We start from the raw sequence: 25,635 nt of genomic DNA on the forward strand, positions 1-25,635 counted from the left end.
ATGTTCTAGCAGCCTCGTCTGCGGCACTCCTTCCGTTTTTGAAAATGTATGAGTCACTCCACGAGGCCTACAAAGACCAGACGTCACTCATAATAACTCTAAAAGAAAAAATGGATAAATTCGACTGACACACTTCCTGCAACTACGGTCGACACAAGAAGCAGAACAAACATTAAGATGGCAAGAGCGCCTAAGTGACCTCGCAGCGCGTCACCACTGCCAGAATGACTCTTTAGCCGACGGTTTGCTTGAAGCCGTAAAATAGATGAGACATTCAGCCATGATGAACCCAAGCATCGAAATTACAAAGCTTCAAGTGCCCTCACGATCGAGCAAAGATCCTCACAACCAGCAAGTTCAAACACAGAATACAAATGCAAATGTTTTAATTTCGAACAACACTGATGCAGCTAGTGAATCTTCAACTACGACCGGCCAGCAAGAAGTTAGAGTCCAGGTCGTGCAACCCCCCCCCCCCCCCCCCCCCCCCCCCCCCCCGAGTGTGGTTCTGTGTCTTTTCCGAACGAACAAGCAATCTGTTTCAATCCAAAACTGACTTCCAAAATATCTACAGCCTCTTTTGGAATCTTCGAAGGTCCGGCAAAATCACTAAAGGTTCCCACGAGGCAAGTTCAAACAACCCAGAAACCGAAAGGCAGGCAGTCAGAGCCTGGGAAAAAATTGCCAGAGCCTGAAAAACATGTACAGCATTCAAAGTCACAAAAATTCATCAGAAACGTAACACACGACTGTAGAGTTGGCTTATTCGAAAGAGCTGAACAGCCAAAAATTGATGACCAAAAAATTGTTCAGGAAGTCACAAACCACAGCAGAGGAGGCCGTCATGTCTCTCCGACAAGCAAGAGACAAAGAGTTGACGCAGACCGTGAAAGTCCCATGAGCAAGTCACCGGGATCAGCAATCGATATATCCAACTTTTCTACTCAATCGTCCCTTCCAATATGGCCACCGATGACATCCAGCATGAATCCTCGCATAGGCTAAATCCAAGAGCGGGACAGGAGGCAACCTATGATAATATGTGGACAAAGCCTGAGGACTGTCTAAATCTGCCTATATGCCTTAACCCAAAAAATCCCCGACAGCATGAAAAAAAGCAGGTCGATACTCATCAAAAGCATCCACATCTTCGAGATCTGGAGCTAACTCGCTAATCTGCAAATTGAAACTACAAAATCTACATCGAGAAGACCATGATTTGAACCTGAACCGCAAAAACGTACTGAAACTATTTTCTTGCATTCCATCCCTCAGAACGATTTTGTCGGAGGACATTCAAATAGTTGAGTATGCTTCTGAAAAGTGTTGTGACCAGGTACTGCTACACATTTCCTCAGGATCAGTTCGAAATACAATTCTGAATGCACTAGAGGAATTGTTAACATTTGGGTTCGACATATCGGTGGAACCGACGAGCTTCAGGTCCGACATCGAAATGTCCAATACAAAAGACACCTTTCAAGGGACCCAAGAACAACGACGTGCTGAGCTTCGTAGAGAAATGGCAATCTCAGTAACCTCATGCACAAATCTTAATCATCCAGTGAAAAATGGCAGCCACACTAACAGCTCTGGTCGACGTTAGCCATCAATCAGCAGTAAAAAGTGTACTCGTGAATTTTTTTCATGGAATACTAGAGGATTCACTCACCTATTCAACAAATTTGAGGCTGACCTGGAAAGGGTCTTTGTCATTTGTCTTCAGGAGACATGGTTGTGCGAGCCACCATCGAGGGACGGATTCCAGACTCTATTAAATCCTGCAATAAAAAATGTAAAGGGGCGACCCTCTTCTGGTTTGGTCATTATGATCAAAATAAACACCAGGTGGCGCCTTGTTGATTCCTCCAGTCCTAATCCGTTCGTACAAAGTGCACTGCTCCAAACTACAGACGAAGACCAAGAAACAAGGAAATACCTGCTTATTATAAATAGTTACTGGAATCCGGCAAAAATAAGCAACAAAAAATTCATAGACTCAATAACAACCTGCATTGATCAGACATTGCTAAACTACAAGAATCTATCAATAATCTGTGCAGGCGACTTAAACTGCTCCTGGTTCAAATTCAATCATGCAACCAAGCAGTTAAAATTATCATCATACGATGAAGTAAAAAGTCGGGAGTCCAAATGGAGGCAGGCGCTATGCAATAGAAATTGCAATATGGTAAATGGACAAGTTCCAGGCGACAAACCACCCCAAAAAACCTGGTCATCCCCATACGCCCAATCAATAATTGATTACTTTTGGGTATCAAAAAGTTTCTTTGAAAGTGACATAAGACTATCAATAAGCTCAATGTCAAGTAGTGATCACAATCTGCTTCGGTTGGCCTGTATGGTAGAATGGACGATTGAGCAAAGAAAATACGATCTCGTAATTTCCGTAAACAGTGGCGGAAACCGGCTGAAGATGGATAGACCAACGATAGAGAAAATAAGCCAGAAATTACGGCGGACCTCTGAACAGTCTGTAAACTACGCAACGTTACTATTTGATTTCATCACAGTCAAATCCGCTGATCGTACAATGGGCTCCAAACAAACACCTAAATCCTGACACAAGCAAAACAAGTTATGAGACGAAATATAAGAACCTTAAAGAAGTCCCACAAATCGGACAGCGACACAAATGCAATCAACAACGCCATACGCATACGTCGCCAAAAATACCCTAACTGGTTAAAATCGCAAAAATTGATAATTGAGCAAGATCAAGCTGAGTACCTGATGAGGCATTTAGTCCAAAAGAATTCCCGAGAAATCTGGGCAATTTTGAACGCAGGAAACTCGAAGCACCAGTCACTACCATCGAACGAGATTGATGCCGACTCATGGGAACAGCATTATGGCAACATCTTTTGTAAAACAGCTAATGAGGGCGCTAGAAAACCTGCACAAGAGACAATATCTTGGGAACCTCGAATAACAGGACCAGACATAAGACTCGCCATACGATCTCTGAAAAATTCACACGCAGCAGGCCCAGATTTAATATCAAACATGATGTTGAAAAAGAACGAGGAGCCATGGGCAATCTTCATCGAACTATTGTTCGCCCGTGTGCTTACATCAGCAACGATACCTGACTCCTGGCGGGACGCAATCATAGTGCCAATCTACAAAAAGGGCAATCGGGCAGATCCAATCAACTATCGCCCGATTGCCCTGCTGGACACTATAGGCAAAATCTTTGCATCTTTTTTACGTCAAAGGCTGGCTGCGTGGTCTATGTCAGAACAAATCCCTGATATCCGGCAAACAGGTTTTACCAAAGGCGTGGGGGTGGAGGTGAACCTGTTGCTCCTAAACATTGTTAAATTACAAAGCCAAAAGGCAAAGACGAGACTATTTCTCGCCTTAATAGATCTGAGGGGTGCTTTCGACAGTGTAAACCGAAACAAACTGTGGTAAAAACTGGCAAATTGGAACTGTCCAAGAAACCTCATCGAGCCAATTAGAGCACTATATATGCAAACCACCGTCAGCATAAGACTAAACAACGAAGGCACCCTATCCAAGCGGATACCAACCAGCATAGGTGTGAAACAGGGATGCCCATTAGCTACTGAACTCTTTAAATTGTTTATTTCTGACATCCCTGCTCATCGCAAAGATGTGCGATGTTTTCCACCAAAACTGAATAACATCGAAGTAGGATGCATAATATATGCTGATGATGTGGTTTTACTGGACAGAACCGAGATAGGCTTGCAACACCAATTAACAAACCTTCAGGACTACCTGCACAAAAATGACCTGGAGCTAAATATTGAAAAAACTAAGATCATTATTATTAGCCAAAATCGTCCGAAAAGACAAAAAACCTTCAAGTGGAAAATCGATGACATCTGTCTTGAAACAGTCAATTCAATCAGATATTTGGGAATCATCTTTAACAGCTCAGTCCATGAACATCACTGGAAAGTTGACGTGATCAATCGTATGACTCAATTTGGCATTCAGGGACAGTTGCTGAACAAAACGTTTGGCAAGTTCACTTTAACACCGGTCTTGATTTTCTATACCCAAAAGGTAGTTCCAGCAATCACCATTGGATCAGAATCCGGTTGGAACATAGATGTCTCGTTTTGGCAAAAATTCGAAGGAATCTTCTGGCGGCGTGTTCTGAAGCTTCCAACCTACAAATCAATGACCCAAATCAGATACGAACTTTCACTGAATTCTCTACATTCGCATGTAATGTGGAAGTCGTTAACAGTAATGCGAAAGATGAATTTGTCTCCGACAGCCCCTGCATTCCAAATTTTCTCTGCGACAAGTAACACAGGGAATTCGAAACTTCTCGATGAGTGGAAGCAAATCATGCTGAGAATCTTAGCCACTGCTGATCTCAACCTGAACGATCTACTAGAGAGACCACAACTAGCAAAAAAAAAAGTTCGAACAATGGTGCTGGATTTCGAACAATGAATCACGTCTCTTGAAACCGACCACCTTAGACGCTGGAGTTGGGGCACTTAAGCTAAATGTTACAAGCAACTACCTAAAACACTGCCCGTCTCAACATCATCGTGAGCAGTTCCTAAGGTTTCGTTTAAATGCCATAAAAACGAAAGAAATGATGTGGAGACGTCACTTTAAAGAAGTGAGTAACAACATATGTCGTTTCTGTCACTGTGAAACCGAAACTTCTGAACATCTCCTCACTAGATGCAAAGAAACCACCGCCAAACGGATGACGCATCTGGGAGACTTCATTCCTGTGGACTGTATTAGTCGAGATTGGTGGTCATATGCGGCAGCCGGACACTGTATAAAATTAAGCTGTGCCGTAGTTGACTACTTGGACACTCTACGTCTCGACACAAACTTTATTTGAAACAACGTTTCATCCAGGATTTTCAGAAGTGGCTCGAGCGGACGGTAACAGTCTGATGGACCTTTGCTTGTTTTGGAGAAGTACTCTTCTCTTTTTCTTCTTCCTTCTTTTTGGATACATAGGACCACATTGTGATAAAAGTCTGATGTCACAAAGCTTGCATTGAGACATGTCAGACTGGTGTTTCAATAAAAAAAAAAAAAAAAAAAAAGGCAAAAATCTTGGATAGGATAAAGCACTGCGGCAAGTAAATGGAAAAGTCTTTGCACAAGTTCTTAGTCTTTGATGAAAAGAAGAATCAAATGCAGGGCCACAAGCTGATTAGGCTTGCGAGTTGTGGAAGTTACAAGCACTTCTACAGTAAGAGTTAAGTTCTCTTAGACTTGTTTTACAGTACCTTAGTAAAGAAGAAAGGATGCAGCTGAGGACCTCTGTTCCTGTGCAGCTCCACAGATCTCGCTGTTCCTGCGCCTCAGTCGTGGGACTCCTGCAATGCACTGGGACTGTCAAAATTAGCAACCGGCAAACTTCACTTGCAGTGGCTGTTTCCCGGCTGTTTCGCGTTTCAGCTTCTCGTGACTACCGCAAATAGCAACAGGATTCCTGGCCGTCAAGATGGACGGTCCTTGCTTCTGGGGTCCCGCACACTGCTGAGGGGTCTCAGGCTTGGTCAGTCCTGCTTCCTGGAAGTCCGGAGGTTCTTCCAAATGCTTTAGGCCAGCTTAAAAGCAACGCATACAATCTGGTGTTCCTCTCCCTGGCTCTACGGTTTCCAGCAGCAGCTCTGTGGCAATTCAACCAGCTCCAAGATTGATGTCCAGGTGGCTTACTTTTGAGTTGGTGGGACCAATCAACTCTAAGGGAGATGTCGTCCTTGCAGGGGCTTCTGTCAATGCGAACTTGGCGTTTCGGTACTGCAACAGGGCTTCACCGGGCACACCAACGGTGCAGGAGTTGCAGCAGGCATCCTCTTCAAGCTCTTCAGATCCTTCGTCCAGTGGTCGGCTCTGCCTTCCAAGCCAAAATACTTGACTTTTATTCAGCTCCCTCCCATTCATTCCAGCCAATCACCACAGAAGGCATTTGGGTCTCCTAGGAGACGAAGCACAGGGAGTTTCGGGCACCACCCTCACTCCCTGCCTACCCCAGACACCCTGGAGCCAGAGGCGGTCTTCACTCCTTAAGTGGGACCAATCAGTAAGCCACCTGGACATCCTCTCAGAGCCGATTGAATTTCCACAGAGTTGCTGCTGGATACCGCAGAGCCAGGGAGAGGAACACCAGTTTGTGTGTTGCTTTTAAGCTGGCCAAGAGCTCCAGGAAAATCCTCCGGACTCCCAGGAAGCAGGACTGACCAAGCCTGAGCCCGAACAGAGTGCGGGACCCCAGATGCGAGGAAAGTCTGGGACCACTACACAAAACTATGACTACAGGTGTATGCAAAACCAACCTTTGGTTAAGTCTGTACCACAGTTTTTGGTAGCGAGCTGAGCAGCCAGGCATCTCAAGAGGGAATGTGAGCTTGTAAGAGTGTTACACAAAGGTCTACAATGACAAGCATTCAGATAGATACTTGGACTCAAGGTTTCTTGGTAAAAACACTTTTTAATTTATTACAATCATTTATAAAGCATTCACTAAACGAGGCAACCAATATCACACAAAAGTTATGCTACAATACTAAGCAGTTGAGCTCCCATTGAAGTAGGAGCAAAAAGGCAAAAGTTACAACTAATATTACAGTTACTCTAAAACAGTGCAAATAGTTTCAATGCAATAGGTAGGCAGGCCAAAGTCAATGAACTAATGTCTTGTATAGGTAAAAACGGTTCTGGTATTTAAAACTGAAAAGTCTTTGGCACAGTTCTTAGAAGTAGTTCACGGAATAAGGTTTCATAAGTCGGTTCACAAGCTGACTAGGCCTGCAAGTTGACAAAGTTGTACGCACTTTCGCAGTGAGAGGTAAGTTCTCTTGGTCAGGTTTTCGCAGTACCTTATATTGAAGAAAGATGCAGCTGAAGACTTCCATTTCTAGCAGTTCCTGTAGATCCTGCAGATCTCGCTGTTCCTGAGCCTCAGTCGTGGGACAAGAGGGAGGATTTCTATTTGTATTTATTTTATTTGTATAGCGCAGACCAGGCCCGGAGGCTACCGGGCGCATTCCTTAAGGCAATGGTTACATAAGTTGCATACAGTGATAATATATCAAACAATAAATATAGCATAGAAATAGACATAGGTAGGTAGTACAACGATACATGGATTGTCAAGTAGTACTTCCTTACATAGGTTATTGCAACACGTTTTCAGAATGTAGCTTAGGCATTGGAGGAAGCGAGCCAACATTTGGCTCTATGTTTGAAAAGGTTGAGGGAGGGGAGGTTTCTGATAGTCAGGGGGACAGCATTCCACAGTTTGGCTGCCAGGACTGGGAAGCTAGAACCACCAGCTGTTTGGATGTCAGGGGACTCCTGCACTGCACGGGGACTGGTCACAAAGCTGGTAAATAAGCAATTCTTTGATTGCGGTTGCTGTTCCTTTAAACACACAAGCTGGTGTCCTTCCCGCTGGTTAATCCTAACCAGCTCTGAGAATGGTATCCAGCTGCCTTACGAGTTGATTGTTCCCACCAACTCAAAGGAAGTCGTCGTCCTTGAAGGGGCTTCTCCAACTAGGTGAAATTGGCGATTCGGACCTGCAGCAGGGCTCCACCGGGCCAACCAACGGTCCAGTAGTTGCAGCAGCTGTCCTCTTCCTGCTAGTCTTCGGTTCTTTCGTTCCAGTGGTCGATTCTGCCTTTCAATCCAAGAGACTCGCCTTTTAAACAGTTTACTCCCATTCATTCCAGCCTAGCTGCCACTCACCCAGCAGGCTGGCTGTCCTTGCAGGCCAGTCAGCCAGCCAATCATGCCAGAGTGCATTCGGGTCTCCTAGGAGACAAAGCACAGGGCGTTACGGGCACCTCCCTCACTTCCTGCCCACCCCAGACACTCAGACGCCAGAGGCGGTCTTCAGTCCTGAAGCCCGCCAAAGGCTTAGGAACAGGGGGCCCAAACTTGGTTAGGCACGTAGAGACAAACTCCAGGAGGACCTTTCCAAAAAGAAACCGGACCCGTTTAAACATAGGGGCTTATGGCGTCATCTTGAAAAACATGGCTCCCATGATTTTTTTTGCTACTGGTGTTCGCGGTCGGGAAAAATCATGGTAGTTTGTTGTAAAACCACTGCCTCATTTCGATAGGAAAGGGTAGAATATGACTGCTACACACGTTTCAAGACACAAGGGATACTAGGTAACCCCTTCAGCACTCTATAGGAAGATCGTGTGTGCTGGGTCTAGGAATTTAAAAAGACTAGTAAAGTCAATTTAACTTTACATTCTCTGGGAAACAGTAGTTGATCCCAGGGAAGGTATTTAAACCTTGGGACAGCCTGAAAAGCTTCCCTGTGTTACTGCACCGAGGGTGCTGTGTAACACATGAAAAGATGATGCCTATGGAGTTATCTAAAACTCCATAATCAAAGAACACAAGAGTAAAAAACACATCAAAATACATGTAAGGATGGGCGTCTCTAAGGTGAAGGGAATTAGCACATTTATGAGAATTCTCCCTAACAGTTGCACCTGTAGTCATAGTTATGTGTAGTGTTCCCAGAGGGTACTTCATACAAACTTTGCCTAACAATGGCCATTTACTGATTTAGTGAAACTGGGAGTGTGCATTTTAAAGTATATATTTTTGTTTGTGTTACATATTTTGCTCCCTTCTAAGGCTTATTCAACTGACTGTTAAATCAAGAGAGTAAGTTTATTTGGATACTTGTCACTGTGAAACTATGTTGGAACCCTCCAGCTCACATCGACCCCTCTTGAGATGAGCCTGGCTGCTCAGTCACTGTTAGGGATAATTCTCATAAATGTGCTGATTCTTTTTTGCTTAAACTACTTCTGAGAGCTTTTGCAAAGACTTTACCGTTTGATACCAGAACTGCTCTTTCCTATCCAGAACACTAGCCCATTGACTTTAGCCTAGGCTTATTGACTTGAATTGAACTCTTCTGGTGAACTGAAATGATTTGCACTGTCTAACAAGTATATGGGATCTATTCTACTTAACGTGTCCCTTTCGCTCACTTCTAAGTAACTGAACTGCCATTTTGCTCCTATTTCAGGGGAGCTCAAACTGTCTCAAAGTCTTAGTTTTGTATTGAAGTATATTTGTATATAATAAGTTGCCTCCTAGTGAAATTTTTTCTAAATGATTGTGTAATAAATTAAGTGTTTTACCAAGAAACCTTGTGTATAAATGTCTAGTTGAACCACTGTGATTGAAAGTCCTGTGTGTAATTACTTGTACTGCTTACATTCACTCTTGAGATAAGCCTGGCTGCTCAGCTCGCTAGCAAAAACTGTGTGGTACAGACTTATACCAATGGTTGGTTTGGCTAACACCTGTAGTCCTAATTGTGTGTAGTGGACCCAGAGGGTACTGCATGCAATTCTGCTCAACAGTCACTACCAACTTGTGTAGTACATGCTTATACCAAAGGTTGGGTTAACTATTGCCAAGAGGACAAGGCGGGTGCAGTCTCCCACAGGGTACTACATACAATCTTGCCTGACAGTAACAGAAAATGTTACGCAAGTAGGTCGGAAAAGGGGCTAATAAGTAACCCTTCCCCCCCCAGCACTCCACATAAGATGGTATATGCTGGACCTACAAAGAGAAGGTAAGTTAAGTCAATTTCACTTTACTATTCTTGGGAACTGTAGTCCACTCAAGAAAAGGTATTTAAACCTTAAGAGAAATCTAAAGGATTTCAAAAATACAAAAAGTAGATGCATATGGAGTTTGTCAGACTCCAAAGAGAAAGGAAACACAATATATAAAGTCCTAAAGTGGGAGGAATGAAGCACTAAAATGAAAATTCTCCCCAACACTCCGGCGGCAGCACTCAAGAGAGGCACTCAGCAGCAATGGATTTCAGTCGATTCAGCACCTCTGGTTTTTGGCGCCTTTTTCTTAGATCCAAATAAGAACGAAAAGCACTGGTTAAGATTTTCTTGATCACTCGGCCCTGGACTCTGGTGATGGAACTCTGGATGCAGATTTCTTGCTTCTGTAGGGTCCTCTGGAAGCCCACGAAGATCTGGACAGATTCGGATGACAATGCACTCACAAGTCAGCGCGGTATGCCGGGAATTGGACTGCTGCAGCCTTGGAAGGTCGCAGCAAGTCGTGTGTTGTGCTAAAATAGTTTGCCTTAAGGCTAGTTGGTCCCACCAGCCTAAGGGATGAAGTTGCGGTCCAGGAGGGTGCTGCTGGCATCTTCTCTCGTCTTCTACTTCGGATGTTTTTCTCCAGTGGTCGACTGTGCTCTTAGTCCCAAAAGCCTTGCTTTTTATGCAAGTTCCCATTCATTCACAGCCCTAGGCTGATCACACAGCAAGATGGCTGTCCTCCAGGACAGCCAGACGGCCAAACGGCCAATTAGAACTGGTTTCACTCAGTCACACCTAGAGACAAAGGGACAGGGAAGTTTTGGGACCTTCCCTCACTTCCTGCCTTTCCAGATACACTGCAGCCCGCCAAAGGCAAACTACTCAGAGGACTCAAGCATGATGCAAACAGAGTAAAAGCCTAGAAGAAACAAGCTAACAAGAAATGGAAAAAAGACAAGGACCTTTTTGTGACAATGGTCACCCTTTGGGGCACCACTGCAGCCGAGGGATCAGCCTGCAAATTCATGTCGCTGGGTAGTAAAAAAGAAACCACTGCCAGCCATTCAAGTGAGTTAGTGTAACAAAATGTTACATGTGGAATGGGCTAAAGGAATTGCTATGCAAACCCCTCCCCCCCAGGGAACAGTAGCTCACCCAAGAAAATGTAGTTAAACATTAAGAGAAGTCCAAGGGACTTCTCAGTGGCACTACACAAAAGGTGCTGTGTGTCACAGTGCAAAAGCAGATGCCTATGGAACTTACCAGACTACATAAAACAGCAAGGAACATAGTAAATCACAAGTGAGTGAGAACAAGGTCCCACTCAGGAGTAAACATTAAAAAGCTCTGGGGGTCATTAAGGTTAAAAGGGAATTGGCACAGAAATGAATTCTCCCTAGCACCCTGCAACTGAGCCCCATCTCACCATGCCTACAGCTGGATCCTAGACCACTAGGGTCCCTCTTCTGCCTGTGAGAAAACGTATGCAATAGTCTTCTGGGCTCTCCTATCATTCCAGATGGGGTGGGAACTTTGTGAGATTTGCCTTTAGCAGGCTTCTTGTTGAAGTCCACCCAGGCCACAGTGTCAGGATAGGCAACAAGTGAGGGAGGGTGCCGAACCCTAACTGTCCTTGGTCTGATGGTGTGCCTGGCTGAAACCAGTTTCAACGGGCAGCTGGCATTCCTGCAGGACAGCAAACCCCCAAGTGATTGACAGCTCCATTGGAGTGAATGAATGTGTTCCAGCATATAAGGGCGAGGATTATTTAACCATGGGCAGAGTCGACCACTGGAACTGGAAATCCGAAGCAGAAGACGAGCAGAGACGCATGCAGTACTTTAATCAGCCGAAGTAGTAGCGGTGAAGCCCTCGAAAGTCCGGATCCTGCATTCACCTCAACAGGGAAGCTCCACCAAGGACGACTTACTCCCTTAGACTGGTGGAACCAACTAGCCTCAAGACCATCTTCAATTTGGGCAAAAGACCGACCTCATGCAACTTTTTGGGCTGCCCAACACCAATATCTGGGGTACCTGGACCCTTCGAGTGTGTTCTGGAGAATTCTCAGATATGTGCCAATTCCAGTCTACCTTAGAGACCCCCAGCTCTTTTTGCCAGACCTTAGGACTTTTAATTTCTAACCTGGAGAAAGTGAGACCTTTTTCCCCACTCATGTATTTTTCTGTGACTTGGGCTCTGTTTCTTTTGAATTTGGAGTCTGACAAACTCCATAGGCATTATCTTTACATTGTAACACACAGCACCTTAAATGCAGTGGCACAGGGAAGTCTTAGATTTCTGCAAGGTTTAAATACTTTCTCTTGGTAAAACTACTGTTTCCAAGAGCAGTGAAGTGAAATTGACTTTACTTACATTTTTTAACTTTCTTGAACCAGCACACACACTATCTTGCCATAGGTTGCTGGAGGGGTTACTTTGTATCCCTTTGTCTAGTTTCTCATGTAACATTTTGCATGTTCCCCTTTCTACAATTAATGGCTGGTGGCAGTGGTTTTTTACTACCATTGTGTGTTAATCCCGCGGGTTGCAATTGCAGCTGCAGAAAAGCACCCATTCACTGGTGAAGCCCGCCTCTGGCTTCAGCGTGTCTGAAAGGTGCAGGAACTGCGGTAGGTGCCCAAAATTACCGGTGCTTAATCCCCTTGGTTACAGGAATGCACCCAAAGGTCATTGACCAGCTGGCTGTCCTTGGACAGTCACCCTTCGGTGTGATTGACAGCTAAGCTGCGAATGACTGGGAGAAACCTGCATAAAAGGAGAGGTCTTTTAGATCGAAGGGAGTGTCGACCACTGGATGAAGGAATACGAAGAACTTGGAAGAGACGCCTGCTGCAACTTCTAGACCGGTTGTTTGCCTGGCGAAGCCCTGCTGCTGTGCTGAAGCTCCGAATTCACCTCGACTAGAGAAACCCTGCAAAGGACAACTTCCCTTGGGTTGGTGGGACCAATCGACCCCAAGACAAGCTCATCTGGAAATCCTCTATGAGCTGGCTGTACTTCCACTGTTGGTGCAGGAACCAATTGCCAGGGAGAGGAACACCAGAATCGAGTGAGTGTCTATAAGTCAGATCCGAGCTCCAGGAAGATCCTCCGGACTCCCAGGAAGCAGGAATGACCAGGCCTGAGCCACCTCAACAGAGTGCTGGACCCCAGATGCGAGGGAAGTCCATTAAGGTATCTGAGAACCTGGTGGTGCTATCTGCAAGACTCGAGGAGCTGAAACCGCAAAGTTCTGCTGATCTGAAGTTTGACTATTGCTGCCGCTGACCTTCAATTCGTAGTGCAGGAGTCCCCAGACATCCTCCCTCTTGTCCCCACAACTGAGGCCCAGGAACAACAGGATCTGCAGACCTACACAGGAACAGAAGCCCGTTGGAACCAATTTCTTCTAACCAAAAGGTACTGTAACACTAAGGGGACTTGCCTCTCGTTGTGTAGCCTTGCAAGCTCTCAGTTGAGACTTGTTTTGGTTGCTTTTACAGAGTTACTTGCACCTTTGCCTCTCACAAGCCTCCCAGCTTGTGGCCCTACAGTGATTTCATTTTTATAGAAAAAAAATTCGAAAACATTGTGCAAGACTTTTTACCTACCTGCAAGAAGTGCTTCAACTCACCTTGACTTTTGCCCTTGTTCCCTGAAAGACTTCTTACTTCAGACTTTGTGCTTTACCTTTCCCCCAGGAAAATGGGAATATACTTAGCATTGGGGGGTACAAAAAGTAGTTAACTGCTTAAGACTATTTGGTAACCATTATTTTATTCCCAAAACCTTTTCTTTAATACCAAACTCAGTATTGCTCTAAATGTACCAGTGATATATTAATGTCCACAGTGTCCTAGATATTTAAGTCACCTCGGGGTGTAGGAAGAATCTGTTTGCCATCCCAAACGGGTATTTACCGATTTAAAGAAACAGTAAAGTATATTTTTGTTACACATATATAGTGCTCCTGTCTAAAGAAGGCTTATTCAACTGCTAGATTAATAATTGTTTAATCAAGAAACCTTGTGTTTAAGTGTTTACTTGAATAACAGTCACTGTGAAACTATGTTACAACCCTACAGCTCACATTGACCCCTCTTGAGATAAGCCTGACTGCTCAGTCACTCTAACAACGTGTAGTACATGCTTATGCCAAAAGGGAGGTCAAGGCTGGTGCAGCCTCCCACATGCTACTGCATACAATCTTGCCTAAGAGTGCATTGACTTGCAATCAACAAATCTCGCTTTGTACCTCCAAAAGTAGCAATTCTTCTCCAAAAGCGCCCTCACCAGAGTTCAGGACAAAGAAACAGAGGGGAATCTGACTTGCGATATCAATTGCATCTTGGTGCTGAGAAAAGGGAATAAAACCACAAACCGCGGCTTGAGTGAGCTAAATCCTTTGCTGCTGACCCCAGTCTCTCGAGTACTACTTCAGAAGTCCACTGAAGGGGCCCCCCCCTTTCATCACCACAATCAAAGAGCGGGAAACCAGGTCTTGAACGCTGAATCAGGAAGGCGACCAGCTACATTTTCAACTTCACTCTTCAGATGCTGTGGGGCTTCGGTACACTTACCCTAGACCATTTACGGTGCTCCTTTGCTTTTGGAGTGCCATTTTCCATGTTTGGGAGTGGACTGCAGCTCCACTGTGCATGCCTGGCAGTCTGTATACCTACAGGAAGGCTCCTCTTGAGCTCCTGTGCTTCCTAGATTAACAACTGACTGATTACTTTGCTCTGAAAATTGTCAGAGATGGTACTGTGCATGCGACGGTGGCCTTGCTGGTTTCCCAAAAGTAAACATTCTTGGTCCTACTGGCTTGGGCAATGTTTGTTCCTCCACAACTTGAACGTGAGCTCATTTCTAGTTAGGAAACAAACTGCCTATAACTGCCTATAGCCCTACTTGGGGAGTGCGACATTGTTAATTGCCAGCTGTGCTCATTCTAACCTTTCCTTCCCCTTGACTTTTGCAAAGGTGACAAACATAAGTGCTTTTAGTGACCTTAACTAAATGATTTTAGAATTGTTTGTGTGCATATATAAATACATCATTATTTTTGATATAACTAAGCGTTTCCATGGATGTGTGCATGCACAGATTTCTTTGTACTACTCTACAGCTCATATTCCTCCATCCTAAGAGAAGCCTGGCTGCTCTGCCACTCTACCGACTTGGTTAGTACAGGCCTATATTACAAGATAAGGGCCTAAAATCAAGAGAAGTCTTATGAAGTCTAACCCCAGTTGGACTTTAGAAAAACATACCTAACAGAGGGGACTTCAGGGATTCAAATTGTGTATCTGGAGGTCCGGGAGTAGTCCACCAAAGTTGTGGGCAGATTCAGACTTCAGAAGACCATGCATCGCACTCAGGTTTGAGGTCCCGGGGTATTGGCTGTTTGCAGCCCAGCTTCTCTAGAAACCGCGCCAGCGACTTGGGGCCAGTCTGCGACAGTTCGCGGCTTGTGCCACATCTGGAACTCCAAGAACTCGTGATTCTGGTCATCGCCCTGAGCTCCCTTGCTACCACTGGAACACAACCCAAGCAAAAGATTGTATCAGGTGAGATTCCCCCATCTTAGTAACTACAAAAGCCCTGGTCAAACACTGGCAACAGGCAATGGTGCCACATAGGGGGCGGGAGCAGGGACCTATTAGGGGACGAAAATCCAAGGACTCCCACGGCAAGATACACGAAACAAGGGAACAGATGGGGACCTAGGCGGAAACGACCAACAAGTTAGGATCACAGTCGACAGACCCCAGGGTTCTCATCACACCGGTATTCCATAAGAAAAAAGATACCATGGGGAAGACCAACTAGCAACAGCAGGACCCAAGGACCCTAAAAGTATGCCTACTGAACACAGGTCCCTTAGCAAGCACTCCGAGAACATCCATGATCTTATCTTAGAGGAAGATCTTGGCAGGTTATTCCTGATGGAAACCTGGTTCAAGGAAACCAAATTGGACCGGTTTGCAATAAAGCTGTCCCAGAAGGATACATTATCTATCACCAGAATATGGATAAAGGGGCAGAAGGTGGGGTAGCCATAATAGCAAGAGAGACAATTTGCTTATTTAAAGCTTCACTGTCCTGCACAGGCTGCGAAACCCTTCACCTCAAATACTCTCCTACCCCTAGAGAATGTATTAATGTCATTGTGATAAATAGGCCTCCCCCTCCCCTTGTTTCAGACTTTAGCTGCGAAATTACCCAGCAGCTGAATGTACTGAAATCTACCAATTCCTCCTCTATTTTGGTGGGCGATCCAACAGGTGGTGTAGAATCCCCCTTGACAAAGAAGCAATCAGTCTTGAAGTCGTTAGAAAATATTGACTATTTAATCCAGACTAACGAACCCACTACAATGAAAGTAATCAGTTGACTGGCTTGTCACACAGGACCTCAACACTCGGAACATAATAACCCAGCCGTGCATCTGGTCCGACCATTTCCAAGTTATGTTTGAAATACACCTGCAAGTACACCCAAGCCTAAACATAGCCCCCACATTAGGACTCGGAGCAGAAACTTCAAAGGCTTAGGCCCAGAACAACTAGAACCCTGCCTATGTCAAATAGAGTGCTTCCAAACTAGGGACTCCTGTGAGCAACAGCTGTAGCACTACTCGAACCACATTTATATTTGTATAGCGCCTCCAGCCCCGAGGCAACTGAGCGCTGTTCTTACAATTTAAACCAATATACAATTTATACATTATATATATATTATACAATAGACAGGGTATTTATATCGAGTAACAAGAGGCTAAACACTATACAATTTATACAGTAATGGGAGTGCAATAACATTCCTGAGATAGTATGATAGGTCAGTTATGTTCTTGATCCTGTAGCCATGTTTTTAACATGTTACCGAAGGCCATGAAGGACGGTTCTGCTCTGATGTAAATGGGCAGTGACTCACTTTTTTGCGGCCATGACTGGGAAGCTGACCCCGCCGGCCCATTGTTGGTTGTAGCGAGGTATGGTGATGCAATGTGATTGAACAGATCTACTGGGACGTGTAGATGTATGTCGTGCAAAGGCGTCACAGAGGTATATGGCTGTTGTGATGTGCTGTCTATGTATATTGCAAGCTGATCTAACTGCATTGATTTGGAGAACTTGCATTTTGTTGATATTCTGTACTGAAGTACCCAAGTAGAGAGCATTACAGTAGTCAAGTTTGGATAATACTAGAGCTCTTGCTACTGTGATGCAATTAGTGGTGGCGAGGTATGGCCAGCTGGCTGTAATTAGCTTGCAGGTGTATGTTGTTGAAGATGCTAGAGCGTTGGTTTGTCTCTTAAGAGATAAGGTGGAGTCGATATAAACACCAAGGGTTTTCACATGGTCTGCTACTTCAATAGTATTGCCGTCAATATTGAAAGCTTTGAAGGAGGTTCCTAGTTTGTTAAGTTTGGCTTTTTTGGAACATAGTAAGTGTAGTTCGGTTTTATCACTGTTAAGACAAACCGTGGTTCGCCATCCAAATTTGTATGGTAATATGTAAGTCATTCAGTTTTTTGCCATCTATGGCATAGTCACCTGTGATGGGAATGAGCATCTGGGTGCCGTCCGCATAATTGGTATATGCGACACCCAGATCAAGTATATCAAACAAAGGCTTGGTGAAAACATGTGGGTGACGCGCACGATCCCTGTGGGACCCCGCAGGAGACTGCTGTGGGTGGCGCTGTAGCATTTCGTGCAAAGACCCTCATGGATCGGTTAGAGAGGAAGGATTTAATCCATGAATTTGCTTGGTCGGAGAAGTGTGCAGCCATTGATAGATGTTTGCAGCGTATTTCGTGGTTCACTAAATCAAATGCCGCAGATAAGTCGAGTAGTAAAAGGAGGTAGGATTTTCCATTGTCTTTTAATGTCTGGATTTGTGTCCGAGTCAATAAGTGCGGTTTCAGTCCTATGTCTTGGTCTGAAATCTAACAAAACAGAAAGGTGATGGCTGGAAGGTATTAAATTAATCATAACCACGGGCAAAGCTCTGGGCAACCCTCCAGACCATCGTTTTTCAGCCTGCCAAGCCATTACAGAAGGGGAAAAACCATATGCAAATCAGGCTTGGTCCTACCCCAAAAGGGGCAGTCCAGCCCGAACTGCTAGGTCACATCCCTTCTGCGCGAGACCACAAGCATCCCCAGACATGTTTCAGCCTTGTTGGGCGTCATCAGTGAGGAGTAGCTTGGGTCTCTAGGCCCAGCAGGCACGGGACCCACGTCTGGGCATACCCGTCCCACTCGGGGTGACATAGCAAATACAAAGAGGTGATGGCTGGAAGGTTTAGACTTAATCTTTACCACTGGCAATGCTCTGGGCAACCCTCCAGACCACCGTTCTTCGCCTGCCAAGCCATTACAGAAGGGAAAAAACCTTCCAGCCATCACCTCTTTGTATTTGCTATGTCACCCCGAGTGGGACGGGTATGCCCAGACGTGGGTCCCGTGCCTGCTGGGCCTAGAGACCCAAGCTACTCCTCACTGATGAGCCCCAACAAGGGCGAAACATGTTTGGGGATGCTTGTGGTCTCGTGCAGAAGGGATGTGGCCTAGCAGTTCGGGCTGGACTGCCCCTTTTGGGGTGGGGCCAAGCCTGATTTGCATATGGTCTTTCCCTTCTGTAATGGCTTGGCAGGCGAAGAACAGTGGTCTGTAGGGTTGCCCAGAGCATTGCCAGTGGTAAAGATTAAGTCTAAACATTCCAGCCATCTCCTCTTTGTATTTGCTTGGTCTGAAATCTGACTGTTTTAGTCCTAGAAGGTTATTGGTTTCCAGGCACTGCTGGAACTGAATGTATGCTGCACGATCTAGTATTTTCAACAGGAACATTACAGTGGTAATAGATGTATAATTAGCCGGATTGTTAGGGTCCAAGGTAGGTTTCTTCAATAGAGGGAGTACCCAGGCATCTTTCACGTTTGTGGGAACAGAACTGGTGTCAAATGAGGCATTGATGAATGTAGTGATAAAGGGGGCAAGTGCAGTGGCCGCCTCCTTTATGAGCGTAGCCGGACAGACGTCGCCCTTGAGTTTAGTTATTATATTCTCTATTTCTTTGGTGGATGATGGTTTGAAGCTGAATTGTAGGAGATCAATGTTAGAGGTGGATGACGGGTCTTGTGGAGCGGCATTGTCAATGAGATTGGAACACCATAGGGTGTCAGGGCCGGAGTCTGTGTAGGGGCAGGTGATTCCAACTCGATTAGTATATTGAACAGTTCCTTAGTACTAGAGTTAGCCTTAGCTATTCGGTCATTATAGCCATGTTTTTTTGCCTGGACAATGGCTATTTTATAGTTAAATGATTCTGCAATAAATAGGTCTTTATTTTGTTTAGAAGCTGACTTTTTCCAGGTAGTTTCAGCAGAACGTTTCTCTTTTCTAAGAGTCTTTAGCTGTGGAGTATACCATTTGTTTACCTGGGCACAGGGTTTCGACTTCTGCAGTTTGAGCTGAGCCATTTTATTAATAGCTCAAGGATGGTGTCACTGTAGAGATTCACTAGATCCGATGGGTCAAATGGTTTATTAGTTGGGTGCATAATAGGGCGCTAGCCAGGCGAGCGTACAGCCTTCGTTGTGGGTTGGCCTGGTGACACGATGTGTAAACCCCAACTCAGAAATCGTGTCCTTGAGGGTAGAAGCTTTGGCATCTTTGGGGTAGTCGAGGCCAAGGTTAAAAATCACCTAGGATTAGGATCCGTGATTTACATTTAGTGTTAGACAGTAGTAAGCTTGAGATGTCCGCTTCAAAGGTGGCGGTATTCCCAGGGGTTCGGTAGATCAGATGCAAGGTAATGGTAGATGTGGCAGATGTAGCTAGCTTCACTGAGTAGTTCAGTTAATGGTAGGTGCCGATTGTTGGTCATTCTTAACTCTAATACAGTTTTGCAGATAAATGCAACAACTCCTCCTTTAGCCGACGTTCTGTCCGAACGTAGGATGCAGTAGTTATCTGGGAGGGCTAAAGCTAGTGAATGACCACAGGATAAATTCAGTCAGGTTTCAGTGATAGCGAGGATATCGAGGTCATTGATGGATATAATGTCCAGTATGTCTAGCGCGTGTGCCTGAATAGATCTCGCATTGATCAGCCCTACTTTTAATGTCTTGGTAGTGTTCCGGAGTGAGGTTGGTCGGGTTTTGATAGAATTGTCAATTTTCGTAGGTTCAAAAAGGTGACTATATTTTTGTTTCTGGTAATTGTGTTATTGATGTTGGTTTTTCGTCTGTGTTGTTGGGGGAGTCTAGAGCAGAGTCTAAGGTTACTTAATATAGTGGGGGATAGTAGTTTTGTGTAATGTCTTAATGGTCGGCTGGATGTTATGTGTCCCTAGGCAGGGTGAACAGAAGTGCAGTGAGAGTCAAGTTTTTCTAGCAGTGGGTGAGGTCTTAGTAGTTAAGATTGAGATGTCTTTTAGCGGAGGTAAAGGTGGGAGCTTGCAGGGAGCATGATGATACGTACTGATGCAAGGTTTAAGGAGTGTAGATGGTTGTATGTCATTCGGTAATGGTAAAGGTGTTGTCATTACTACATTTATAGTATTCTTGCACAAGTGGGGGCCCATGGTAGGGTCGGATGAGGTTGGCATGTTCAATACTCTAAAGAGGCCTAAGAATAACAGTAACTGTGCGATCATCCTTGACTTAATATCTAACTGTGATAGTAACACAAAGGACTGAATTCAGATATCAATGAAACAATTATAGCCCAAGTATCTAACTCGTACTATGTTTCTGTGTAATCACTGAATCAGCGCCAGGGTACCACTCCGGTGGTGATAGTGCACGGTACAAATGTCTTTAACATTAACATAACATTAGGCATGTTTAGATGCAGAACTATGAATTATTATGACTGGGTGCGCAATGGATTCAAATAGCAAATTAACAAATTATGGCAGATATGGCAACAGGTATTAGGCAGCAGGTCATGCACGATAAGGTACTTTGCGGATCCATGCAACATTTGTGTTGTAATGGATTAGTTTAAATGCAACTCTGGGAAGTGAGGATGGCCGATTTGGTTATTTCATACAGTTAACAAATTACACATCAGGATCAAAAGGCAGGCATGGATATATGACTCATTAGTTCTGTATGCCAGTGTAACAGTTGATATGCAGTAGGCTAGTTGGATTGAAATCGGCTCATACATTGGTAATATTGCAATACATTGGATCGTTCTACTGGAGATAGTTGAACAGCATGCCCCTCTTAAATCCAAAATGGTTAGGAAAACTAACAACCATCAGAGTTGGTATAATCGCACACCCCGTGAGCTCAAGTTTGAGAAAAGACGGCTGGAAAGAATCTGGCAAAAGGATCCATCACCAGGAAATAAACAATGGAACCAGGCAAATTCCAAATATAGAAAGGGCATTGGAAAGGCTAAAGCGGCACATTACAATGAGTTGATCAAATCTGCACCTAACTCAACAAGTAAGCTCTTCGATATCCTCAACTCGGTCCAGAAACCTAAAGCCGTGTCACCTCCTTACACTCCAACGGAGGAGGACTGAACTTGTGAAAAAGGCCTTTGCAGATAAACAAAAAGCCAGAGAGGCCATCATTCAGGCCAGAGAAATCTCAAAAGAGATTCACCTCCCCAATGCGGCAAAATTGCAGCCTTACAAGCTGGACAATTTCAACTCCCAACCTATCTCTGAAGATGAGATGGTGAAGGTGCTAGCCAAGATGAAACCGTCCTCCTGCTGAAAATCTAATTCCTCCTAAAATAATCGTAGAAAATAAGGAACTGTTTTCCCCAGTCCTGTCAAAGATAATTAATGCCTCCTTTCATGATGGCATGATTCCACAAGCCATAAAGAAGAAGACCATCACTCCCTTACAAAAAAAAAAAAAAACAGGCCTGGATCCTAAAGGACCCTGGCAATATGCGCCCGATTACCAACACTAATTTTATCCTGAAAATCATGGATAAAATTGCTACAGAAGTGCAATCCCATGTCGAAGCGAACAACATTCTGAACGAGCAGCAGTCGGGTTTATGTTTCGCACATAGCATGGAAACCGCGATGCTCGATCTTCAATCACGAATGCTCTCCATAGTGGACAAGGGTAAGACAGGGATATTAATGCTTCTGGACTTAAGTGCTGCTTTCGATCTTGTGGATCACCTATTACATCAGGTATTGGAGAAAACAGCAGGATGCTCCAAAGCTGCCTTGGCTGGCATCTTTTCTCACAGATCGAGTAGCCAGAGTACACTGAGAAGAGAGGTTTTCGACTCCAACCCACATAAGTGCAGGGGTGCAACAAGGAGCTAGTATATCCCCTCTTTTTAAACCTCTTCATGAAATATCTATGTGTACTCTTAGAATCCATCGGCATATATTTTACCAACTATGCCGATGATACAGTGTTAGAACTAGAGGGTGACTATCAAGCCGACAAGGAAAAGATCATGGCCTTGTATGACCTAATTGATAAGTGGATGGATGAAAATTGGATGTGCTTAAATAGCAAAAGAACTGAGCTAATGATATACGGCTCTAGTCAAGCGAGAGACAAGCTCGGAGTAGAATATGAGGAGTTTGTGGTCAAAGATTCACATATTATGGTAGTCTCCCAAAGAGAAAATGCTTGGGATGATGGAATCCACTCTAGGTACAGAGGCTCAAACCAATCACCTCTACAAAAATAATTCCTACTATATAAGGCTCTTGAGAGCCATCCGTCCGCTCCTAAGAGAGAACAACTCAGCTACGATAGCCAGAGCCATCAGACGGTCGCGTCTTGATTACGGCAATTCATTACTGCTGGGAGCATCTAAACAATGCATCAAGAAATGTCAGATAATGGAAAACGATGCGGTCCAGGTAGTAAAAGGGATCAATAGAAGAGATCATGTGACGGAGGGCAGGAGATCTCTTCATTGGCTCAGGGTTGAGGAGAGAATCCTCTTTAAATCCATGATGCCGGTGCATAGATGTTTATACGGGGTGGCCCTGTTGTATCTCAGATCCAAGTTCACTCGATACATCCCTAACAGGACCTGGAGATCACAAGCATTAGGCAAGCTGCAGGTACCACTGGCAAACCGAGCCATGGGTGCCGGGAAATCCTTTCCGGTCCAGGCGGCCCAGCAGTGGAACAATCTCCCTATGGCAATGCACGTAGAACCGAACCACAAAATCTTCAGGAAGAACCTGAAGACTCACCTTTTTAAATAAACTCCCGCTTAAATAGACTTTATTATCACCATGACTGTATCTTGCATTTGGTTCTGTCTCTGCGCCCTGATGCCTGCGGGCTGTCGTCGCACTACAAATACAAAGGTTGCAGTATGTCGTGGGATGGCTAAAAATGCAGGTCCTCTTGAGACAGGTGGATATCGACAGCCTCTGGGTAGGACGCGTCGCATTTGGGACCCCCGCAGGTCGATTGGAAGGAATGGTTGCATCAGGCTCCGGTTATGCAGCACTATAAATCGCTACAGACGTCTTTCCTTCATCTTCCATCCATCAGCTCCAGTGGACGACTTGTCAGCAACTCCCATGTTCGGGTTATTTATCAGGAGCTATATCACAACTTCTGCAAACTCTCCATGCAGTTTACAGAAGAGAGCGATTTGGCTCTCCAATCAGGACAGCCAGCCACCCCATTGGGACTTGGTTCCATTCCGGCAAGGTGAAAGACAAAAGGGCTGTGGAGTTGGACTCCTCCCTCACTTCCTGCCTTCTCAGACACTCAGAGCCTGGGCATAGAATACAAAGGATTCCCACCTAAGACAAAACTTCCACTAAGGCCGTTCATGCCGACAATGGCAAGGGAAGACCTCAATCAGGCAAACGGGAAACGACGAAAAAAAAGGAGTCCACCATTCTAGCAGAACAGTTGCCCATATTAAGGCTGATTTTACAGCCTGCGAGTTATAAATACTAAACGTTATCAATGAAAAACCACTGCCATTCAAGTAAACTAGCAACAAAAATGTTAATAGTCAAGTAAGAAAGGGGATACATTGTATTCCCCCCAGCACTCCACATAAGGTGGGGTGTGCTGGATCACTATATTAAATGTAAAGGTGATGAAAATCCCTCTTTAACCATTGGGAACAGTAGTTCATCCAAGCATATTAAAGAGAAATGAAGAGGGAAGCGCAAAGGGGCAACCAAGCTTAAGCCCAAAAGTTAAAGGAAACCAAACCCAATCATACACTATGGAGAAACATAAAAAGATCACCCATAAAAAGAGTAAAAGACTAGATGTGACGGAAAAAGATTCACACTCACCTAGTGACAAGGTAAAATGTTCTGGGGTTGACACAGGTGAGGAAGATTTATCACAAATATGAAGATCTTAGCCAACAATCATATTCAGGGGTTAGGAAAGTTAACACCATCATTTTGGGTAAATGGTGTCCCGTGTGTCCCCTACCGCAGCTGCGAAGACAGCCTGTGACAGCAGTCACAAATGTGTGCAAAAAGGTACACTGCCAACAGCCTGAACACAGGGCTTGTCACAGTAACCATAAAGTTACTGGAGAGGTGAGAAAAGGTAGGGTGTGCGGATCTCGCCAAAGAAATTAAAAATTAAAAAAAAAGGAACCCCTCTGGTGACTACAAGCATTAGTCAGGAAAATAAATCAAAGTGGAAGCTCTAGGAGCTCCCAGCAACAATGCAGAGAATGTGCGGTGTGCCGCTTTAGGAAATTGTATATGCCAACAAGTATAAGGAAAGAAGGACTACAAACAGAAATACTAAAAAGTGGTCAAAAAAGGTTCCATATACGACAGTAAAAAAGAAATAAAAAATGGAAAAAAAAGGGATTGCGTGGGGGGGGGGGGGACACCATTCCCGCTCACTCAGGTGAAGTAGCAAAAAATCCAGGTGTACAGAAAAACAGTGCTGGGGACTCGCAGAGTGGAGATTTCACATAAGAAAATAATCTATCCTAACACCACCCATTTGGCTGTAAATGAGTGTAGACAGGTATTTTGGTTGACAATCTATTCTTATCCCGGATGACTATTCAGGATTAAACCAGGTAAAACAGACTCATGCCAAAGGGGTTTGATGGAATGTTGGTCTTGCAATAGCCCAAATGCAAACAAGAAGGTAAAACTTACCTCAGACACAATGATGTCCATCTGTCTCCTCAATTTCCTTAGTGTGTTCATCAACTGTTCTGGGTCCTTGTGTATCCCCACCCAGCATCCATTGACAAATATTTTAGTTGCACTGAAAAAGAAATAAAGACCCTTGATCAATTTAAGATTGTTAATTGGAGTCAACCACAAATCAATCGCAACCAAATTATGCATACATACTCTGCTATAGCAGCTGGAGAGATTTCTTCCAAGTTTTCCATACTCCACTCTTCTAAAAACTCGAGAATTGGCGATGGCTGGGACCCAACAGAAATGTAGGCCATCAAGGCCAGGTTCTTCACAAGCCCTACTGCATGACCCTGGTAAGAGACATTAAAAACAATGGTAGATGAAATAAATTGACTTAAATATATGAACCACATTTATAAAGAAAAAAAAAATCAAGGTCAGGGTGATCTCCATAGCTATGCTATGCTATATGCTCTCAGCAGTGGACAATTATTGAGAATGTCAAATGAATGTTGGAGGAGTGGGCAGAAATTCTTAAGAGTCCTCGGGGCGTGACTTCAATAATGCGAGAAACTCATGACTACACTGGATGTACGAGGCAGTTGCGAAAATGCAAAACAGACGGGGACAAAAGTCTCCAAGTAGAATTGTACGCCTCGCATGATATGTTAATGTTGGATATTTGTACCGTGCAAGCTCACCACCAGAGTGTTCCCCTGGCAGATCTGAAAAGGAAAGTGGGTAGGAGGTGAGTTAGTGGGAATGAGTGGGGCGAGTGAAAGAGCAGTAAATGCACACCATGGTTGTTGAAACAAAACCACTGCCAGCAGCCATTCAGTGAGAAAAGGGTAAGAATAAATGTTACATGAGAAGCTAGACAAAGGGGATACTAGGTAACCCCTCCAGCACCCTATTGTAAGCTAGTG

At 44.6% G+C, this 25,635-nt stretch overlaps 1 protein-coding gene across 2 annotated transcripts in view; it reads right to left on the reverse strand.

Annotated features, from left to right (window-relative positions):
- POLR2B (RNA polymerase II subunit B) overlaps positions 1–25,635 on the reverse strand; it is a 616,839-nt gene that overhangs the window by 381,471 nt on the left and 209,733 nt on the right. For both annotated transcript variants that reach the window (XM_069626112.1, XM_069626111.1), the window contains 2 exons: positions 24,920–25,059; positions 24,719–24,830 (listed from right to left, as the gene is read on the reverse strand). In XM_069626112.1, the coding sequence (XP_069482213.1) occupies positions 24,719–24,830; positions 24,920–25,059 (252 nt within the window). The remainder of the gene's footprint in view (positions 1–24,718; positions 24,831–24,919; positions 25,060–25,635) is intronic.

Source organism: Ambystoma mexicanum, chromosome 6p (genome assembly GCF_040938575.1).
Source record: "Ambystoma mexicanum isolate Mex_15411 chromosome 6p, UKY_AmexF1_1, whole genome shotgun sequence".
Classification (NCBI taxonomy): domain Eukaryota; kingdom Metazoa; phylum Chordata; class Amphibia; order Caudata; family Ambystomatidae; genus Ambystoma; species Ambystoma mexicanum.